The sequence below is a fragment of the Telmatherina bonti genome, assembly GCF_933228915.1.
Source record: "Telmatherina bonti genome assembly, chromosome: 17".
NCBI classification, from domain to species: domain Eukaryota; kingdom Metazoa; phylum Chordata; class Actinopteri; order Atheriniformes; family Telmatherinidae; genus Telmatherina; species Telmatherina bonti.
This window is the reverse complement of record NC_136615.1, coordinates 10,593,431-10,611,338: the sequence shown is the minus strand read 5'-3', so window position 1 is coordinate 10,611,338 and position 17,908 is coordinate 10,593,431. Positions and strand designations below refer to the sequence as shown.

Here is a 17,908-nt window from a genome sequence, read left to right as displayed (position 1 = left end):
GTTAAGCGTCCATTTGGAAGGAATTTTTGCACTGATGCTAGTGTCAGCTTAATTTTCTCAAAGGCCAACTTTCTTTTTTTTCCCTCCAAAATGGACCTTAAATGAGTTAGATTCTGAAATTCTGTGTTTAGGCCGGTGGCAGAAACAATGCAGACAGCCCATTAGAAGTCAGCAGGCGGCACATTCATTTGAGGAGGTCACAGCAAACACTAAGGGTGCTTAAATGCCAATTTCAAATATGTAGATTCTGGCTCGAGAATGTGGTGTGTGTGTCGCTGGTACACGCAAAACCTGCACAGTTTGTTGTGATTATGTATTCATAGACTATACCTATCATTATACAAACAAAACAAAGCAGCGTAGGCCAAGGGGGGATGGAGAGCCCAGTACCAGATGCATAGCATATTTAGCCCCAGACGCTAACGAAGACAGATGACTTCTCTGCGTTGGAGCCCACATTGTGAGGCAGGGGACAGAGGGAAAGGGCAGCATCATCACACAGACACACAAGCGCATCAGTCGGTGATGAATGGTGAAAAACCTAAACATAGTGCATATTAAATGGCCATCAAATCATGCATATTTATGGTGTTGCCATGTTGTATCACAAAGTCCTGCAAAGATTAAACTGGAACTGAAGCGGCGTGTGGATGTTCAGGAGTTGAATCTGTGCTTTCAGTGAATCTCTGTGTCACTAAGGCTGCAATAATAATGTCATTTACTGTAATATAAACGACTCTTCTCAGACTTTTGATGAAGAATCAGTTCACGAGTCCAACAGGATGAAGTCTTTATATGCTCTTTGGGATCCTTAACAAGTCTAACAAAAAGACAGACATTTTCAGTTTTCACGCAAAAAGACGTACATAAAGCAATTTTCTGTTTTGCACATATTTGATTTGAGTTGGTTAAACATGCATTTCCAGTGGTTCCAACACCTGAACCGTAAAAAGAAACACAGATCCTATTCTTTTAGGAACCAGGTTGACTCGAAGTCATGAAAGCAAGAACTGTGTGTTCAGATGTTTTTTGTCTGTTCTATGCTCAGACAGAAGTTGATTTATACCATAGTCTGCTTAAAAACCTAATTCATGAGATCTTGGTCTGTTTCATGTGCAAATGACCTCATGCCTTTTCTAATCCTGCTAGAGATCAAATATTTAATCCCTGGTTCAGAAAAGACTGGCTTGTAGAAGTATATTCCACCATGTTTTACCTTGTGATTGGGTGTAAAGTATCAAATAAGGTTCAAGTCAGACTATTTCCCGTTAGTTTTCTGTACTTAGAAGAGCTTAGTGAAGCATGGTTGGTTAAAACCACTTCAGATCACTGAGGTTCTTTTCCTAAACTTCTAAAATCCATTTGCAGACATTGGAAACAGAGAAAAAAGATTAAATTTCATGTTGTTTAAGTATCAATCACATCCATTAATTTCCAAAACCCCCTCTTTTCTTTACGTTGCAGCATTTCTAAACCAAACCATGCTTCATGTCAGAAGTGGAACAGTTACTGTATGTGTTAAACTCTTGATTCCTCATGTCATACAGAATGTAATAGAGCCTCTATAAACAGTATTACTGCTGGGATTGTGTCACGTGGAGAAAGGAGTAAACATCAAAGTCCTGTATTAAAAGTTAGGGGATTCACATGACAGCCAAGGGTGGATCTGAAGTGACACCAAACACAATTCAGCCCTTTTTACACTGGTCAAAAAACATCTAAACCCCAAACATCTGGGGGTTTGAGTGCAAAATGAATTGGCATTCCTTGCATTGGCTTTAATTGGCAATCATCTTATCCCGCTTCATGCATCCATGTAGCACCGGTCCCAAAGACAAATTTCCTTCCAATGACAAAGTTGATCTATCTTATCTTAGAATTACCCTGCCTCACTTTATCCTATTCTATTCTACAGTCATTTAGCATACGCTTTTATCCAAACTTACATATGAGAGTGAGAACAACACGAGCATGAAACTTGCAGGTTTTTAATGGCTTCGGCCCACTCTGCATCAGGATAGGGAGACTGTAGCTGTCAGACAGCTGAGGCTAAACACAGAACTACAGTACATCCAGACTTTTTAGTAATTGCTGTAACATTTAAAATAACCTTTAACACACGTTTGAGGGGTAAAAGTAGCATGAAACTGCTTTGAAATTTCCATGGTTGATGGATTTTTTTCACAGAACCAACCAGGAAGTCTTGTGTTGAAACTGATTGGAAAATGACAGCTGCTTTAAAAAGCAAAAATAATGAACACAAGATTGGATGAAGCACCTTTAATTGTGCTTAATCAACCTGAAAGTAAAATCCTTTTTTTTTCCTTTTTTTTTTTTTTTTTTTTTGCTAATTTAAGTAGCAACAGTGCTTTTCTTTCTATGATCTTTCAAATTATTTGCTAATTATTTGCACTGTTCAGTTATTGCCAGTGTAAGATGTATTAGTAACTTATTTAAACACCTGCTAAGGTTGCACTTTCTATTCACATTGCTAAAGTTAGCAGATGAAGCTAACCTCAGCAATGATGGCACAGTTCCTTTAGGTGTCCCAACAGCACCAGATCCCTTCTGTAGGTGTCCAGAAACACCTTAATGGTGGGTTATGGTTCCTTTTAGCCAGACTTTTGGACATCTTAACAATTTAAAATTATAATTAACTACAAGAGGATAAATGCTGTTAAGTTGGTGTCATTGTGCTGTTAGTGGGAGGAGGAAACATTTGGTTATTTCCCAGCCGGTAGCGTTGTCCCGGCCTACTGACAATAACCTTTGCAGATGTTTGGTTAAATGGCTGTGACACATGGTGGGCTGCTTATAGGCAGGGTGGTTTAAAGAGAAAATGGGAAGGCCTGATGACAGAGACAACATAGGAGTTTGTGCAGCTGTTTTACCGTGATGGATCTATTATCCAGCCATTACAAGATAAATGATCGATCTCTCCCATCCTTCCCCCCCATGCACCTTCTGCAAAATTGAAATGAGAACAGAAAGGAGGAGCAGGGGGCGGGGTGGGTACTATGATTAGGGGCTAGGTGAGATGCCCATTAATTTAAGAGAAAAAGGAGGGAGGAAGAAGAGAGCAGGGGAGAAGCGAGTGAAGGGAGAATCGGCCGACCCCACGCCGGGCCATCAATCAAAAAGGCGCGCGTTGTCTCTGACGTGATGACCCAGCACTCTCTGCCTCTCTGGCACCTTAATTAGAATTCATAGCAAAATAGATGCAAGGAAACGTTTTGGGCCCTTCATAATTTTATAGGAAATTTATTGTTATTAGAAGAACCATTTGCTTAGTGTGATTTTTCCATTACCGGCTTGTCACGCAGGGTAGATAATATGGTCTAGATGGAGGAGGAGGGGGAGGAGGTGTATGAACTCCATAGATTGGGGTGTCAGTTTTGTTGATGGTGCATGTAGTTTACCTTGGAGCTCTGTCTAATGGGGGAAGTTGGTAAAGAATGCACAAAGCCTTGCAGCAGGACATACATGCTCAGAAACACACCAGCCTGTAACAGCCCAGGTGGCAGGAAAAGCCTTGGGAGAACGCCAGGCGAAAATAACGCCAATGTCGACACACAGAGGCGTCGACGTGGGAAAGTGGGCGATGGCATGCCAGTCATGGGCCAGTGGCTCATGCCAGGTCTGCTCCTTATAAGTGTGTTTGAATTCCAGCATGACTTTCCATTTCATGCCCAGCATGTTTAAATGACACTTGGAGAGAATAAAAGATTGAGAGGTTGAGATCAAGCTTGACTGCAGAAATAGATGTAGACATGTTAGTCCTACTGAGATCATACAAACTCTGAAAACCAGATAATGGGACTGGAGGGCTCAAACTGGCTGAAGAGCTCTGTGCATCCTCCACAGTTTCTGTTGAGCTGGAAGCAACATAAGAAAATTAATCTACAGCGATGTAAAGAGTCACCACAGACAAACCACTGGAGTTGTTTTGGTCTGTTACATAATAGATAACCTTTAACGCTTCTCTTTGCTTTTTTCTGTCCTTGTTTAAGCTTAACATGGCCCTTGATATGCTTTTTTATTCCACAAACTTTTTCCCCCAAACATGAACATATATTTTTTTATTAACAATGACATCAGCGACACAACACACACACACACACACACACACACACAAATAAAAAAACAACTCAGTACTAATAAAACAGGACTTGATGGAGAAGAGATACTTTCTAACAAATACATTGAAGACAAAAAGGCAGGTGGGTGGGTGTGCTTGGGTGCGTGTGTGTGAACGAGTATAAAAATGTCAGATCTGGGGGAAATAAGCTTTACTGTGAGAATTCAAAGGAAAAAAACATTATGAAAAGTGACAAATTGAAGATAAATTGTGTGTGTGTGTGTATGTATGTATATATATATGTGTGTGTGTGTATATATATATATATATATATATATATATATATATAATATAATATAATATACACACATATATACTTACAGCAGAACAAATAAAAGTAGGTATTATTGTTTGTGTGGTGACCATATACGACAGTTATGAGGGTGTGAAACATACATAAGCTAATGTGATAAACTGGTTTGGTTCGAAATACAGTTAATTGAAAATTGTTCAGATTATCTTAAAATAAGTGCAATTGATATATTTTTATTTCAACATCACCTTGTTTTGTCTCAGATATTAAATTGTACACAGACAGATGCATCAGTTTTCATTTATATATTTATTAACCCATTAATGCGAGTTACCTGCATTTAGATATGCTTTTAATGTGTGTTTTATATGGGTTTGACAGTAAATAAGCTTAATCGTGTAGTTATTATGTTTAATTCTCCCAACAGTGCCTTTATATGTATGTGTATGTAAGTATGTGTGTGTGTGTATATATAAAATAAATAATTTATGTACAATTTAAAATAAAGCGTGTGTAGGTGTGAAGAAGGTAATCATTACACAGTTGTAAGGTACAGATTTCTCATCCAATCTTCTAGCAGCAACACCTCATGCACTCTGAATCAATGCAGGCTCATGACAGTGCTGATTGGTAAATGCACCGGATTCCCACCGGGCCACCAGGGGCCAGAAGGCTTTAATTGGGAAGACTAGATTCTGCTGCCTTTCTCTTCTTCTTCTCCTGCCTGTGTTATTGATGTTTGCATATTAATACTCTGCCATGCCACTCAGTCAGTCGCACGGTCGGCGAGGCAACAGGCAGTTTGCTCGTGTTGGGAGGGGGCAGGCAGCAAACCAAATGGGTTTTTCCTTTTACCAGTGAAACGCAGTTAATTGCATCTCAGCTGTTGCTTCCTTCTTTGCCTCCTTTTACATCAGCGCAACATTTCAACTTGAGAGTAACACTTAGGATTTTAAGCACGAGCATTTTCTTTCCAATTATCAACTCACTGCTTTGAGAGCTGAATGTGCATATTATAATCAGAGCTGTAAATTTGCACTGTGTTTACTGAAATTGCAATTATAGAACAAGTTGTAACGGGGGTCATATCTGTTAACCAGTGTTTTATTTCTCTGGGGTCTGTAAGTTGCAACTTGTTTAAGTGATGAAGTATTTGTTCAATTTGCCTGGGAAGAAAAAAGTGCTTTAAATCTACACAACCTCCATTAAGTCATTTGTTAACTCAGTGATGAGAAGTAAATTAAAGTAGCGAACTGATGAGTCGGCTTCTCTAATTTCTCATTGAAATCTCGCCTGCAGCTGGTGGCCGGCAGTGTTGTGATGGCCTTCGAGGAGGTGTGTCCGGATCGCATTGATCTGATCCACAAGAACTACAGGAAGCTGTGTAACCTGCTGGTGGATGTGGAGGAGTGGGGTCAGGTGGTCATAATCTCCATGCTGACGCGCTACGCCAGGACGCAGTTCACCAGCCCTTGGAAGGAGGTGGGACACTCATTTCCATGGAGACAAAAACTAGTGATTTTACTGTTAATCCATTAAAAGAAATGTGTTATTAACTCACAGGTTGGTGGAGTTTTCTTCATGTTTTGGTTAAAATATTTTAAAACAACTCCTTCACCATCTTTCCCCAGTTTGTTCACATAGTGGCTTCTCTTCCTCACCTGAAAGACATACTACAGCCGTTTTCCCCGTCATGCGCCGCCTATCGACGGCTAATCTGACATCCATCTTGCATCCTAAATTACCTGTTCGCGCTTTCCATCCAACAAAACAGTCATATATTGACTCTTGTTTTGTCTCTTTTAATCTTTTTGTGTTTCTTTGCTGAATCAGCGACGTTGTTTTGTTCAAAACTGCCAGTTCAGACCTTTTACCGCAAAACGAAACATCACGTTACGTCCCGGATGATAAAGTTGCACAGAGCGCTCTAGAAATGCACATGATAGATGTCACTGTGTCATCAAACAGGTCCAGAACACACAGTTTTAACATCAGAAAGTTACATAATGCGTCTTTAAAAGTGTGTTTTGCATTTAAACACGTGAGGTGATGCATCAAGCAGGGTTTGTTTTGTACCGTTATAAAATTTGAGCCTCAAATGTTGACTTTCTGAGAGGTTACCAAGAACTTTTTCTTCACTAGTTGGTTTCTCGTCTCTTCTACTAAAGACAGAAAACATAAAACATTTACAACATGTAACTCTAAATAAGCTCTTAACTAACTTCCACCTTTTAAGATACATTTTCTGTGATGAGGAAGGCTGTCTATCAGAGGTCTGATGCTGTTTATATCTTGCTTGCGTGCTATGGATTGGGCTGCAGTGATTGATTATCTGAAAAATGTTTGTGCTTAATTGAATAATTTTCTTTCTCTGCTTATTTTTGTGGTACTGCTGTAATGTAATATACAGTATCAGAATAATTTGATTACACATGTAGACTTTAAGAAGAATAGCATCCCTTTACTGCCGATGAGTACTAGAAACTAATTAGAAAATTTACCATTTAAAAACTGAAAACACTTAAAGGCACAATAAAGGCAATGATATGAATGGAAATATAAAATCTTATTTAAATAAGTTGGCATATGAAAATATCCTTAAATGTTTTTTTTTTAACAGACTTGAGTGATCTTTCTTGTAAATCAATGTAATTATAATTAAATGCTCACTGCAGTATGGTTGGTTCCATATATAAGAAGCAAAGTGTCAAGATAAACGTCTAGTGGCTGTAAATCTTCACTAACATAGCTCTGACTCTCAGCATACACAGAGCTAAATGATCACTGAAAGCACGTCAGCTAACTGTCGGCATGCTGTCAAACATAAAGATGTGGATGAAGGCGGTTGTGCAAAGTAATTACAAATATCTAAAATACTAATCATGCATTCATGTAATTAATGTGACACATCCAGTTAGACAGCTCCATTGCTATCAATGGTGACATGGATTTTTTTTTTTTTTTTTTTTTTACTTTATTCTGATAATATTTTACCATTTTTCTCTAGTTTTTCTTCACGACATGCAGTAGAAAGTAGTCTCTCCTCAGTTGCAGAATTGATTCATCTTTTAAAGCAGTTGCTAAACGTTGCAGCTGATCCATGGACAGGAATGAAGGACTTGAGCTTTGTTTGATATCTCATTGGTATACTTCAGTGGTTTAAGTTATAAATATAAAATAAATTATTTAAAAAGTTAAAGAATAATAGCATTACTCTTTTTATTTAGTCTATATATAGTTTTTAGCCTGCATTATACATCTGCACAATCTTGTTTCTTCCTCACATAAGCAAAAAGCTTCTCAAACAAGTAGGACCTGTTGTTCCTTCAGCCTTATCTAAAGTTCTAAACATCTTCGGTTTGGTACAATTTAATAAAAGCTTTATATTTTATGTAGAGGGAGGTTTTATGCAGGAAACTTTGATAGAGAGTGTATTGTGTTGTGTTTCAGGACGGTGTGTTTGATGAGAACAATGAAAGAGCTTTCTATGACTCTGACTCGGAGGAGAAAAAAGACCAGACGGCGGCAAAGCCTTACATCATGGATCCAGATCACAGGTTGCTGCTGAGGAACACCAAACCTCTGTTGCAGAGCAGGAACACAGCGGTGAGTTGGCGCACACTTGGTGGGAATTTAGTGTGAAAAAGATGTGACTTTGTGTTTGTGTGGAGAACGAGCACTCATAGTGTAAAAGCTACACAAGTGACCTCTTTCCAGGTTTCATCTCAATGAAGGAATAATCGTTGCAGAATTAACTCTAAAGCTTGTTAAATCCTCCACAAGAAGCAAGAACTTTGTTCTGGTTCTGAACATTGTGTGGCGGGGATCACGCTCAATAAATAAATGTAAATTAAAAAAAGAGGAAGTTTCGAAGTTACGATGGTCTGTATAAGCTCTTACGACGTGAAACACAGAGATTGAGACGACGTCTCAATGCATATTTTGATTTAACATTTATTTATTGATAGAGGAATAACCCCTTGAGATGCACCATCTTGTTTTCAAGGGGGTCCTCTAAATATAAGCAACAACACAAAACAAGAGCAGCAGCATCTATAAAAAAAAAGAAAAAAAAGAAAACAGAAAAATTCCCTGTACTTTTTTTTTCTTTTAATATGATGTATAATACGTCTATTTACATCGTCAGAGAGTGATCAAGGAGGCAGTGTGGTGTATTTACGGATAAAAATCCGACTTATTCAGAATTTCAGGTTACGTCACAGGATTAGGAACGGAACTCGTTCGTACACCAAGGACCACTCCTATGTGCAATGAAATGGGTCATTTCATATTTAGCAAGGAACTTGGGTGGGTCGTGCACGTGACTGGTGTCTGTGTCTTTAAATACGACATGTAATAAAATATTTTCTCTCCACATCCATAAGCTGTTATATTGAAGCTATCCGTTCAACCTGAATGGAGTGCAGAAGCAGAAACTGTTAGCTTTATGCGTTTCTGTCTTAACTGTGCCCACCTCAAACGCACGACCAATCTCACAGTTCTTCAGGGAGCCTTTTGAGAAGAAAGGTCTGCATCAAGAGCAAGCTGCAAGCTGTCAACAATCATGTCATTTTGTTCTCGCAGCCTTGAGAACAAGAAAAAAGTTTGTGCTTCTTGCGGCGTATCGACCAGGCGTTGCTTACGGTGGCTAAATCTGCCAACAGCAGAGTGGGGTAAAACAGCAAGTATATTCTCACTAGCAGGCTACATTTACACTATTAGCAGAAGTGCAGAAGCAAAAGCATGCATAAGGCATATGTGTTTCCTCCTTGGGCCCAAGCAGGCCTTGATTGTTGATCCCTGTGGGCTCCGGCGAAGGCTTTGGGTCTGAGAACACCCACTGAGCTGACAGGGCTATTCTGGTATTATGTTATGCAAAGACACTGTCTGCGTGTGGTTTGGTCCTTTATATAGTGACTTAATATGTTAGGTCAGTATATTAGGGCCATAGGCTCCAGGATATTTCTCATAATAAACATTACTAGCTGTCTGGGTGATTGTACAAAAAGAGAAGAGTTGTGTTCGTGTTAATCGCTCTGAAATTGCAGAAAAGCTGCCAACAAAATGGCTTTTTAGCAGGTTTGGACATGAACGCTGCTCTTTGCTATTTATTAAGTTTTTCTTTTACTGTGCTTTCTACTTAATTTGAACATTTTCACACTTTTGTCGCCTGTGGCTCGCAATTCCCCACATTCTGCCTGTATCAGTACTGCACACCTACTGAAAGTATACAAGTGTTTATTCCTGCTGTGTGTGCAGTGCATTAGTTGTGCACAGTTCTTAGGATGTTATAGCTGATGTTTTAGAATGGTTGAGTTTACTATGGGTGAGTTTAAGGTCAATATATTCAGACCACTGCCCCTTCAGTTGAATTGCATATAGGTTTCTGGGTCAGTGATCCAAGCCTTGCTCTGCAAATGTGCTCTGGCTCAAAGAATTCCCAAGTCTGTAGCGCCAAATGATGTGAACATATCAAGAACAGACCATGTTAAAGTCAAACACCACATGCAGAGAACAGGGTCGTGGATGAGGAAACAGATGTTCATTTCCACTCTAGACTTGTTCTGCAGATTTTCCACAAACTCTACAGTAAAAATACTCCAAGGATTTCTGAATGAGACTGTTTGTAAATCTCGTAGTTAATCCTCACTTCCAGCGAGTCTGGATGCTGACCTTTTCTTTACACCCATCATCGCTCTGTTTGCTTTTATTGATATATACAGCGTACAAGTATTTGGTTTCATTTCGTTCATAACAATCAGCAAGTTTCCATTGTTTTTATCGAAGAAATCAGTGAAATATGATGATATTCGTACACTTTCAATATTAAAAAGATGCTAATGAGGTAAAATGGCTGCAAATTATTCTTTCACTAAATAAAATCTGCTTACTAAACTATACAAAGACTGATCACCTGACTTAACGTGAATACATTGGATGCATTCATAAAAACGGTTCAAATCACAGCCTGTATTTTATTTGGAGCCATCCCTCTCCTTTGTTGAAAGACATGTTAGTGTGGCCTCATGTCTCTCCACTGTCCCACACAAAACGCTGCACATCAGCTATTGCTGCTGTGGCCCTGTGTGGATTGACAACACATATGAGCAGTGATGCATCACAGGATGCATTTTCTTACATAAATACAGCATGTGCACAAGAATAACTGCTATAGTTCATCCCCTCTGACTGGAAAAAAAAAAGAAAATGCAGCGATCGCAGATCTCCATCATCCAGGAGTCTCAAGGTCTGTGTCGCTGTGTAGCAGTGGGAGGAAAAATGCTCCCAAATGAAGGTGTTGATTAAAATGTGACATGCTGTGTCTTTACTGGCGACAGCACAGTGACATCCTCCATCTTCATAGATGCCTGAACCCTTTCATCCTGCCTGCAACGATGGACACATTGATGGTCCCTGCTATTAAAAGCACCACTGAAAAATTACCTGTATAGAGAGTTGCCTTACAAAAAGCAAGTTATTTCTGCTCAGGTAGATGAGTCATGTGCTGTTTGTGGGAGAATAATTTGATATTAAATAGATTTTGGTTTAAAAGCTTTGAAAAGGGATGGATACTGAAAAAATGAGACATGTTAGTTAATCTGACGCCTCTGTGTTTGGTTTGTTTTTAGGTTGTGATGTCTGTAGCTCAGCTCTACTGGCATCTGGCTCCTAAACATGAAGTCAGCATCGTCACCAAGTCACTGGTTCGACTGCTGAGAAGCCACAGGTAAAAATATTTGTCCTATTTCTGGATTTCTTCCTCTGCATTTCACTGTGATGAATATGTTTTCACTGCACGGTGTTTCTGTCCATGCCTGATGGTTGCTCCCCCTCCTTTCTTTGCAGAGAGGTGCAGTATATTGTACTGCAGAACATCGCTACTATGTCTATTCAGAGGAAGGTACGACTGCTTCTGGACAGGAAAAAAACTAAACATAAAGCTCAAAGTGTTTGTGTTGCAGCTTGTTTTTTTGTTTTTTTTAACATGAATTGTCTCCAAACAGGGGATGTTTGAGCCGTACATGAAGAGCTTTTATGTGAGATCCACAGATCCAACACACATAAAAACTCTAAAGGTAACTGTTTTGTGCTTTATGCAGTTTGCTTGGATAAGGATTAATCAGGTCCATCTCAGATATGCACATCTTTCCTTTCCTTCTTCTTTGCTTGGTATCGATATTACCAATTTTTAGCCTGAATTTCAGCCTGAATGATTCATTCTGATGCTTTTTTTATTGTGTTTAAGTCCATCACATGTCTTTCCTTTATAGGAATACTTTTTTAGTAGTGCTGGGACGATGTTTTTCTCTCGCTTAGATTTTAACCCAGTTTTTGGGTGCCGATTCAAGCTAAATTGCGATTCCTGAGTTTTGCGATTTTTAGTTCATTTAAACACAAGACTATGTATAAAAAAAAAAAAAAAAAAAAAAAAAAAACTTACATGATGACCATGTTTACAGACTACATCACGAGCCACATAAAAAAATCAGCAATGTGTCAGCTGTTTGAACTTAAACTCTTGTTTCAAAAGCTTGAACCATTTTGAGGAGGTTTTGACGCACACATTCGGCCAAATCAACTTTCCATATGCAGAAACAGCAGAAGATGGTTTTTTGGTGTCTTTTGGCATCTTTGGCAGTGAACATGCAGATTTGAAAGGACGTCAAAACCTGTTTGACAGCCATTAAGCTCACATGACTGGCTTTCCAAATATACACTTCCACATCTTTTTGCAATCTGGATATCGAGTGACTCACACTCGATATCCTGGCTCACACTGGCTTCAGTCTCGCCATATTGCCACATATTTAAGTGAGCTAATGGGAAATTATATTTCTGAACATCATTTCCCCTAAATCTTCTTCACCATTACTAAACCTGGATGTTTGCAGTTGGAGATCCTGACTAATCTGGCCAACGAAGCCAACATCTCCACCATATTGAGAGAATTTCAGGTTAGTTTTTCTGTTTTATGATTGATGTTCTAAATCTAATGCATCTTATTGAACATGTTTCTTTCTTTACTGTCCTTGGTGTGATCTGATTTCAGACTTATGTGAAGAGTCAGGACAAGGCGTTTGCAGCTGCTACCATTCAGGCCATCGGCAGGTGTGCCACTAACATCTCAGAGGTGACGGACACCTGCCTCAATGGTCTGGTGTTGCTGCTTTCCAACAGAGATGGTAAAACACTGTGGATTAGAGCAGATTGATTAAGCTGCAGCCTCTGCTGTTAGATTTACATTGTTAACTAATGTTGTATCTGCAGAGACGGTTGTGGCTGAGAGTGTGGTGGTCATCAAGAAGCTGCTTCAGACTCAGCCCACCCAGCACAGCGATATCATCAAGCACATGGCCAAGCTGTTCGACAACATCACTGTATATGTCTTTAAAAGCGCAGCTCTACCACTGAACTATTTGTTCTCATCTTCAGCATCACAAAATAGGATACATGCTTTTTTTCTTTGTGCTTTTAACCAACCGTGCAGGTGCCGATGGCGCGAGCCAGCATCCTGTGGCTGATGGGAGAGTACTGCGAGAGGGTGCCGAAGATTGCTCCCGACGTGCTCCGTAAGATGGCGAAGACTTTCACCACAGAGGAAGACATTGTCAAGCTGCAGACAGTCAACCTTGCAGCCAAACTCTACCTGACCAACTCTAAACAGGTGTGCATTGCCTGTAATGTGGAGCAGGTCCTCTACAGCGTTATTACCGCGATGATAACGTCATCTTTTTTTTCAAACGGCTCGGTCTTGAAGTAACACAAGCCTCTGCTACTCTAAGCTAAACAGCCAGAGCTGTGAATGAGACATCTTTAATGTAATGGTGCATCTTGCAGTGCAGCTTAGTGTCTCCAGACCCATTCCGTTAGATGGCTGATATTGGCCTCTGAGCTGGGTTTATGAGCCCAGACACTGCCCTCTCAAATGAGCACATTATTGCACCTTTTACTACTCATAATGTGTTGGACAGAAAAAGAGGAGATGGGAGCAGACTGTGTAAGATTTAGGAGATAATGCTGTCTTCATGGCTGCTGCTGTTTTTTGTTTTTATGCCTGTCTGAATAATTTATGTTGCTGTAAGGGCTTTTATAAATATCTTGGGAGAGAGAAACTTTTTTTTTTTTTTTTAAAGTTTGATGATATTCAGTGTAAACTTGGACGCAGTGCTTTTGGAGCAAAGAAAGAAAAGCTGGTGAAGGGCATGTGGGAACAGTGGAATGGTATAATGTTAGTTACTGTGTAATTATGGGAATATATTACAAACGCAACCCAAAAAACTCCCAAAAACTTGGGACAGTGGGTGAAATGTAAATACTACTTAAACAATTTAGAAAGCTTATAAATATTTGCTCATTTTGAATGTGATGGCAGCAACACATCTAAAAAAAAAGCTGGGATTGGTGATGTGTAGCATTTCCTCCTCTTTCAACAACGCTTTGGAAACATCTGGGAAGTGAGGAGAATAGTCGCTGGGGTTTTAAGGGAGTAAAGTTGCCTCTGATGCAGGAGCTTTGCTGCTACAGTGCTGAACGTTGGTTGCTGGATTTTTAGTGTTATTGATGCTCCAAATGGAAAAGTCTGGACTGCAGGCAGGCCAGTTCAGCAGCAGGACTCTTCTCCTGTGAAGCCATGCTGTTGTGATGGATGCAGTTCAGCATTGTCTTGCTGAAATCTGCAAGGTATTCCCAGAAAGAGATGTTGTCTGGATGGGAGCAGATGTACTTTTCAGCATTGATGGAGCCTTTAGAGGCGGAAGCTGCCTATGGCGCAGGTACTAATGCGACCCTTTTGAACTGTCCACTGATAACAATCTGGAAGCTCCTCTTTAGTCTGCAGGACACAACGTTCACAGTTTTACATCAGAATGTCATATTTTTATCCATCTGACCACAGAATAGTTTTCTACTTTGCCCCAGACCATTTTGAATTTGCTTTGCTCTAGAGGTGATGTTTGTGTTTCTGGATTGTGTTCATATTTGCTGTCTTTGCATTACAGTGTTTTCATCTGCATATGGGGTTTACAGGGTGAACTAAAATGAACTAACTGTGATTTCTGGAAGTGTTCCCGTGTCCATGCAGTCATTTCCAGTAAAGAATCATGTTTGTTTTTAATGCAGTGACACCCAACAGCCCATCCAGTTTTGCACTTGATCCTTATCCCCAGCATACAGAGATTTCTCCTGATTCTCTGACTCTTTTGTTATTATAAACCGTAGATGGTGGGATCTTCAAAGTCTTTGCAAATTTTTATTGAGAAACATTTTTCTCAATCTGTTTCCAAATTTTTAGATGCAGTTTGTCTCAGATTGGTGGCTATCAACTAATCTTTACATGTGAGAGGCTCTGCCTCTTGGAAATGCCCTTTTTACCCAGTCATGCTGCAGGCAGCTCAGTCAATTAGTTGTCGAATTTTCCCCCAATTGTTTTTTATTTATCCCAGTTTCTTTCCACCCTTTTGTGGACCCTGTTTTGTTGCTGCAAACAAATCCAAAATGAGCTAATATTTCCCATGAAATTTTAAAATATTTGTTTTTGTTTACATTTTAGATAACATGCCAACTTGTATTTTCATAACAACCTGTCACTAACTTGTAATACTTTTAGCTTCTCTGCACTTAGCAGATGCGGCGGACCAGTGCTTTATGTTTTTGTTGAGCTTTGCCTTCCAGATAATCCATCTCATGTGCTCATATTCATGCACTGAACCTTAACGTTTGTGATTTCCGTTTGGCTGCAGCTTCATGGATTTCCAATTCAGCATTTTAATGTTGTACAAATGCTGTAAAACATGTCTTTAAAAAAAAAAAAAAAAGAAAAGATGAGAAAAATTTAAATAAAGACATGACTGAATCATTGATATATCCTTCAAGAGGAAACTTAAAAAATGTAAAAAATTGCAGTTGATCCATTATCTTACATATGACACCAAACTCCTCCAATCTCTCTGTCCCAACACTTCTGTTCACCCAGACCAAGCTGCTGACCCAGTACATCCTGAACCTCGGCAAATACGACCAGAACTACGACATCAGAGACCGAACACGGTTCATCAGACAGCTCATTGTTCCCAATGAAAAGAGCGGTGCCCTCAACAAGTATGCTCGACGCATCTTACTGGCTGCTAAACCAGCTCCAGTGCTTGAGTCTGCCTTCAAAGGTACCCATACAGTAGTAAAACCAACATATAATACTTATTCTGGAGCATATTAAGCCTTGTATACAGCTTTAATATTTGAGATTAAATCCAGTTTCCTCCTCATGTCTGTTCTGTAGGTCAAAACAGAATTGCTTAATGCATATTAGGGAGAGTTTTATTTCAGATAGTTGCTGTATTACCACTGGATTGAGGCTGTGATGTTACTATTACGGTGTGTCTGTCTCTCTGAAGGGCAGTTGGGTCAGACCCCGTTACCTTGGACTAATGAGATGGGTAAATTATTGAGCTAATGTTAACCTTTTTCAGACACCGAGACACTCATTTTCTCTCTTACTCCTTGACATAAGAGACAAAATTGCCTCCTGCAACATTATCATTCACAGGCTGTTTCCACCTACTGCATGTTTATGGAGAGCCTTAACCACCTCTGTCATTCTTAATAATAAAGACTTTTTTTTTTCTATCTTCTACATAAATCATCGAGGCACCGTTTTTAGACCGTCCTGCAAATACACAGAATCTAATTGTTTTTAGAAAAGGAGAGGTTGGATGCGTATCATGCATGATGTATAGATGTGAATGAATATCTTCCTGATGATTGCCCCCTCCTCGTCTCTCCTTTCAGATCGAGATCGTTTCCAGCTGGGAACCCTCTCACACAGTCTCAACATCAAAGCTGCAGGATACCAGGAGCTCTCAGACTGGCCAGCTGTCGCTCCTGACCAGTCTGTGAGAAACGTGGAGGTCATTGAAGCGGTAAGAAAGACTGTTACTGCACTAGATGTGTGATGACATGAATCTCTGTAGTTTCTTAACAGAAATATGCATTAGGTTCATTGATTGTTTGTGACATTTCTGATGTGTGGAATAAAATTAAGCTTTTTCATCGGATCAAAAAAGATGTCTCCCTGAAGCCACCATTCATCTTTAGTAGTTCATACTTACAAGATGGAAACACTCCTTGCATCAAGCGACTAGCATCAAGCAGTCAGTTTAGTGACAACACTGTTGTTAGAACAGTTCGTTTAATCCTGCTGAATCTCTTAATACACACAGACACAATTTTTTATTGTGACTTCCTCCACTGCCAGTTCAGAGATGCATCATCTTCAACCTCTATTCATCGTCTGTTCCTTAAAATCAGAACGATTATATGCACCCAAGACGTATCTGTTGAGCATGCAGTGTCAAATGGACTAATGATTTCATCACTTGTCCATAATTTCCCACAGAGAGCGTAAAGGAATCTAGTCACCGAGCATCACCTCTTTTGTCTTTACATCATGAAAACTGAAGGCAGCTTCATGTTGTGCAGATATCTTTCTGTCAGAGACACCTGGAGACGAGTCCGTCCACATAGTCTGTGTCTCTGTCATCACGCTCTCCTCTCACTCGCTAACATGTTAAATCTGTACAGGTGAAAGAGTGGGCACCAATAGTTGGGAAGAGCAAGCAAGCAAAATCTGATGACAAGTTCTACTCTGATGATGAAGATGAGAAGGAAGAGGAAGGATCTGAAAGTAGCGGCAGTGAAGGCAGCAGCAGCAGCAGCAGCAGCAGTAGCAGCAGCAGCAGCAGCAGTGAAGGTTTGTGTTTTAGTCAAACTGACTCAGTTACTCCACTTTGTCTCCCACCTCTCGGCTTTGCACGCTGCTCGGTATGATTGGTCTCTTTTCTTGTGGAGAACAGGAATAATCGATCAGCTAGTGATCCAAATGTCTCCATTACAGTCACTTTTACTATATTCCCCCCCATTTGGTCGGTGATGGGGAATTTTTTATTCAATTTAAACACTTGATTCTTACCAGAAACAAACTTAATATTATAAATATACAATTAAATATCTTAACTTTTTTGTATATACATAAATTACTCTTACCATCTCTATAAACACTGGTTTGCAGCTTCTTTTGCAAATAATTCAGTGTGTGGGGTCAAAAATATGAATCTAGTACAGACATAATTGTTCACGTATGTATTCCTGCAATAATAATAATTATTATTATCCTTATCATTATTATCATTATTATTATTATTATTATTATTATTATTATTATTATTATAATATATTTATCAATTCATTTATTGGTAATTTGTGAGAAGTCGACTTCCTGGTGTCCAACCTGCTTTAAATTTCCATGAGAAACTCTCAACTTATCACCACACAGCAAATATATACATGCAGTTGTAGAAATGAACAAATATATGAATAAATGTGACTGTATTTATTTACTTAGGGATCTTTGGTCCTCCATAGTACAGATAAACAACTAATGTGTGTGTAAACAGTCTGATGTTTGCTTTATTTTTATTTTATCATTGCTTTGCCTGTTTCTTGGAAATCAACTTGGTTTTGCT

The 17,908-nt window shown here is 39.4% G+C and overlaps 1 protein-coding gene across 1 annotated transcript in view; it reads left to right on the top strand.

Annotated features, from left to right (window-relative positions):
- Positions 1–17,908, top strand: part of ap3b1a (adaptor related protein complex 3 subunit beta 1a) — a 75,962-nt gene that overhangs the window by 20,875 nt on the left and 37,179 nt on the right. The window contains exons 7-18 of the mRNA XM_079257047.1: positions 5,691–5,873; positions 7,842–7,997; positions 11,021–11,118; positions 11,238–11,292; positions 11,396–11,467; positions 12,284–12,346; positions 12,442–12,574; positions 12,660–12,769; positions 12,880–13,056; positions 15,364–15,550; positions 16,176–16,306; positions 16,968–17,136. Coding sequence (XP_079113173.1) covers positions 5,691–5,873; positions 7,842–7,997; positions 11,021–11,118; positions 11,238–11,292; positions 11,396–11,467; positions 12,284–12,346; positions 12,442–12,574; positions 12,660–12,769; positions 12,880–13,056; positions 15,364–15,550; positions 16,176–16,306; positions 16,968–17,136 — 1,534 coding nt within the window. The remainder of the gene's footprint in view (positions 1–5,690; positions 5,874–7,841; positions 7,998–11,020; positions 11,119–11,237; positions 11,293–11,395; positions 11,468–12,283; positions 12,347–12,441; positions 12,575–12,659; positions 12,770–12,879; positions 13,057–15,363; positions 15,551–16,175; positions 16,307–16,967; positions 17,137–17,908) is intronic.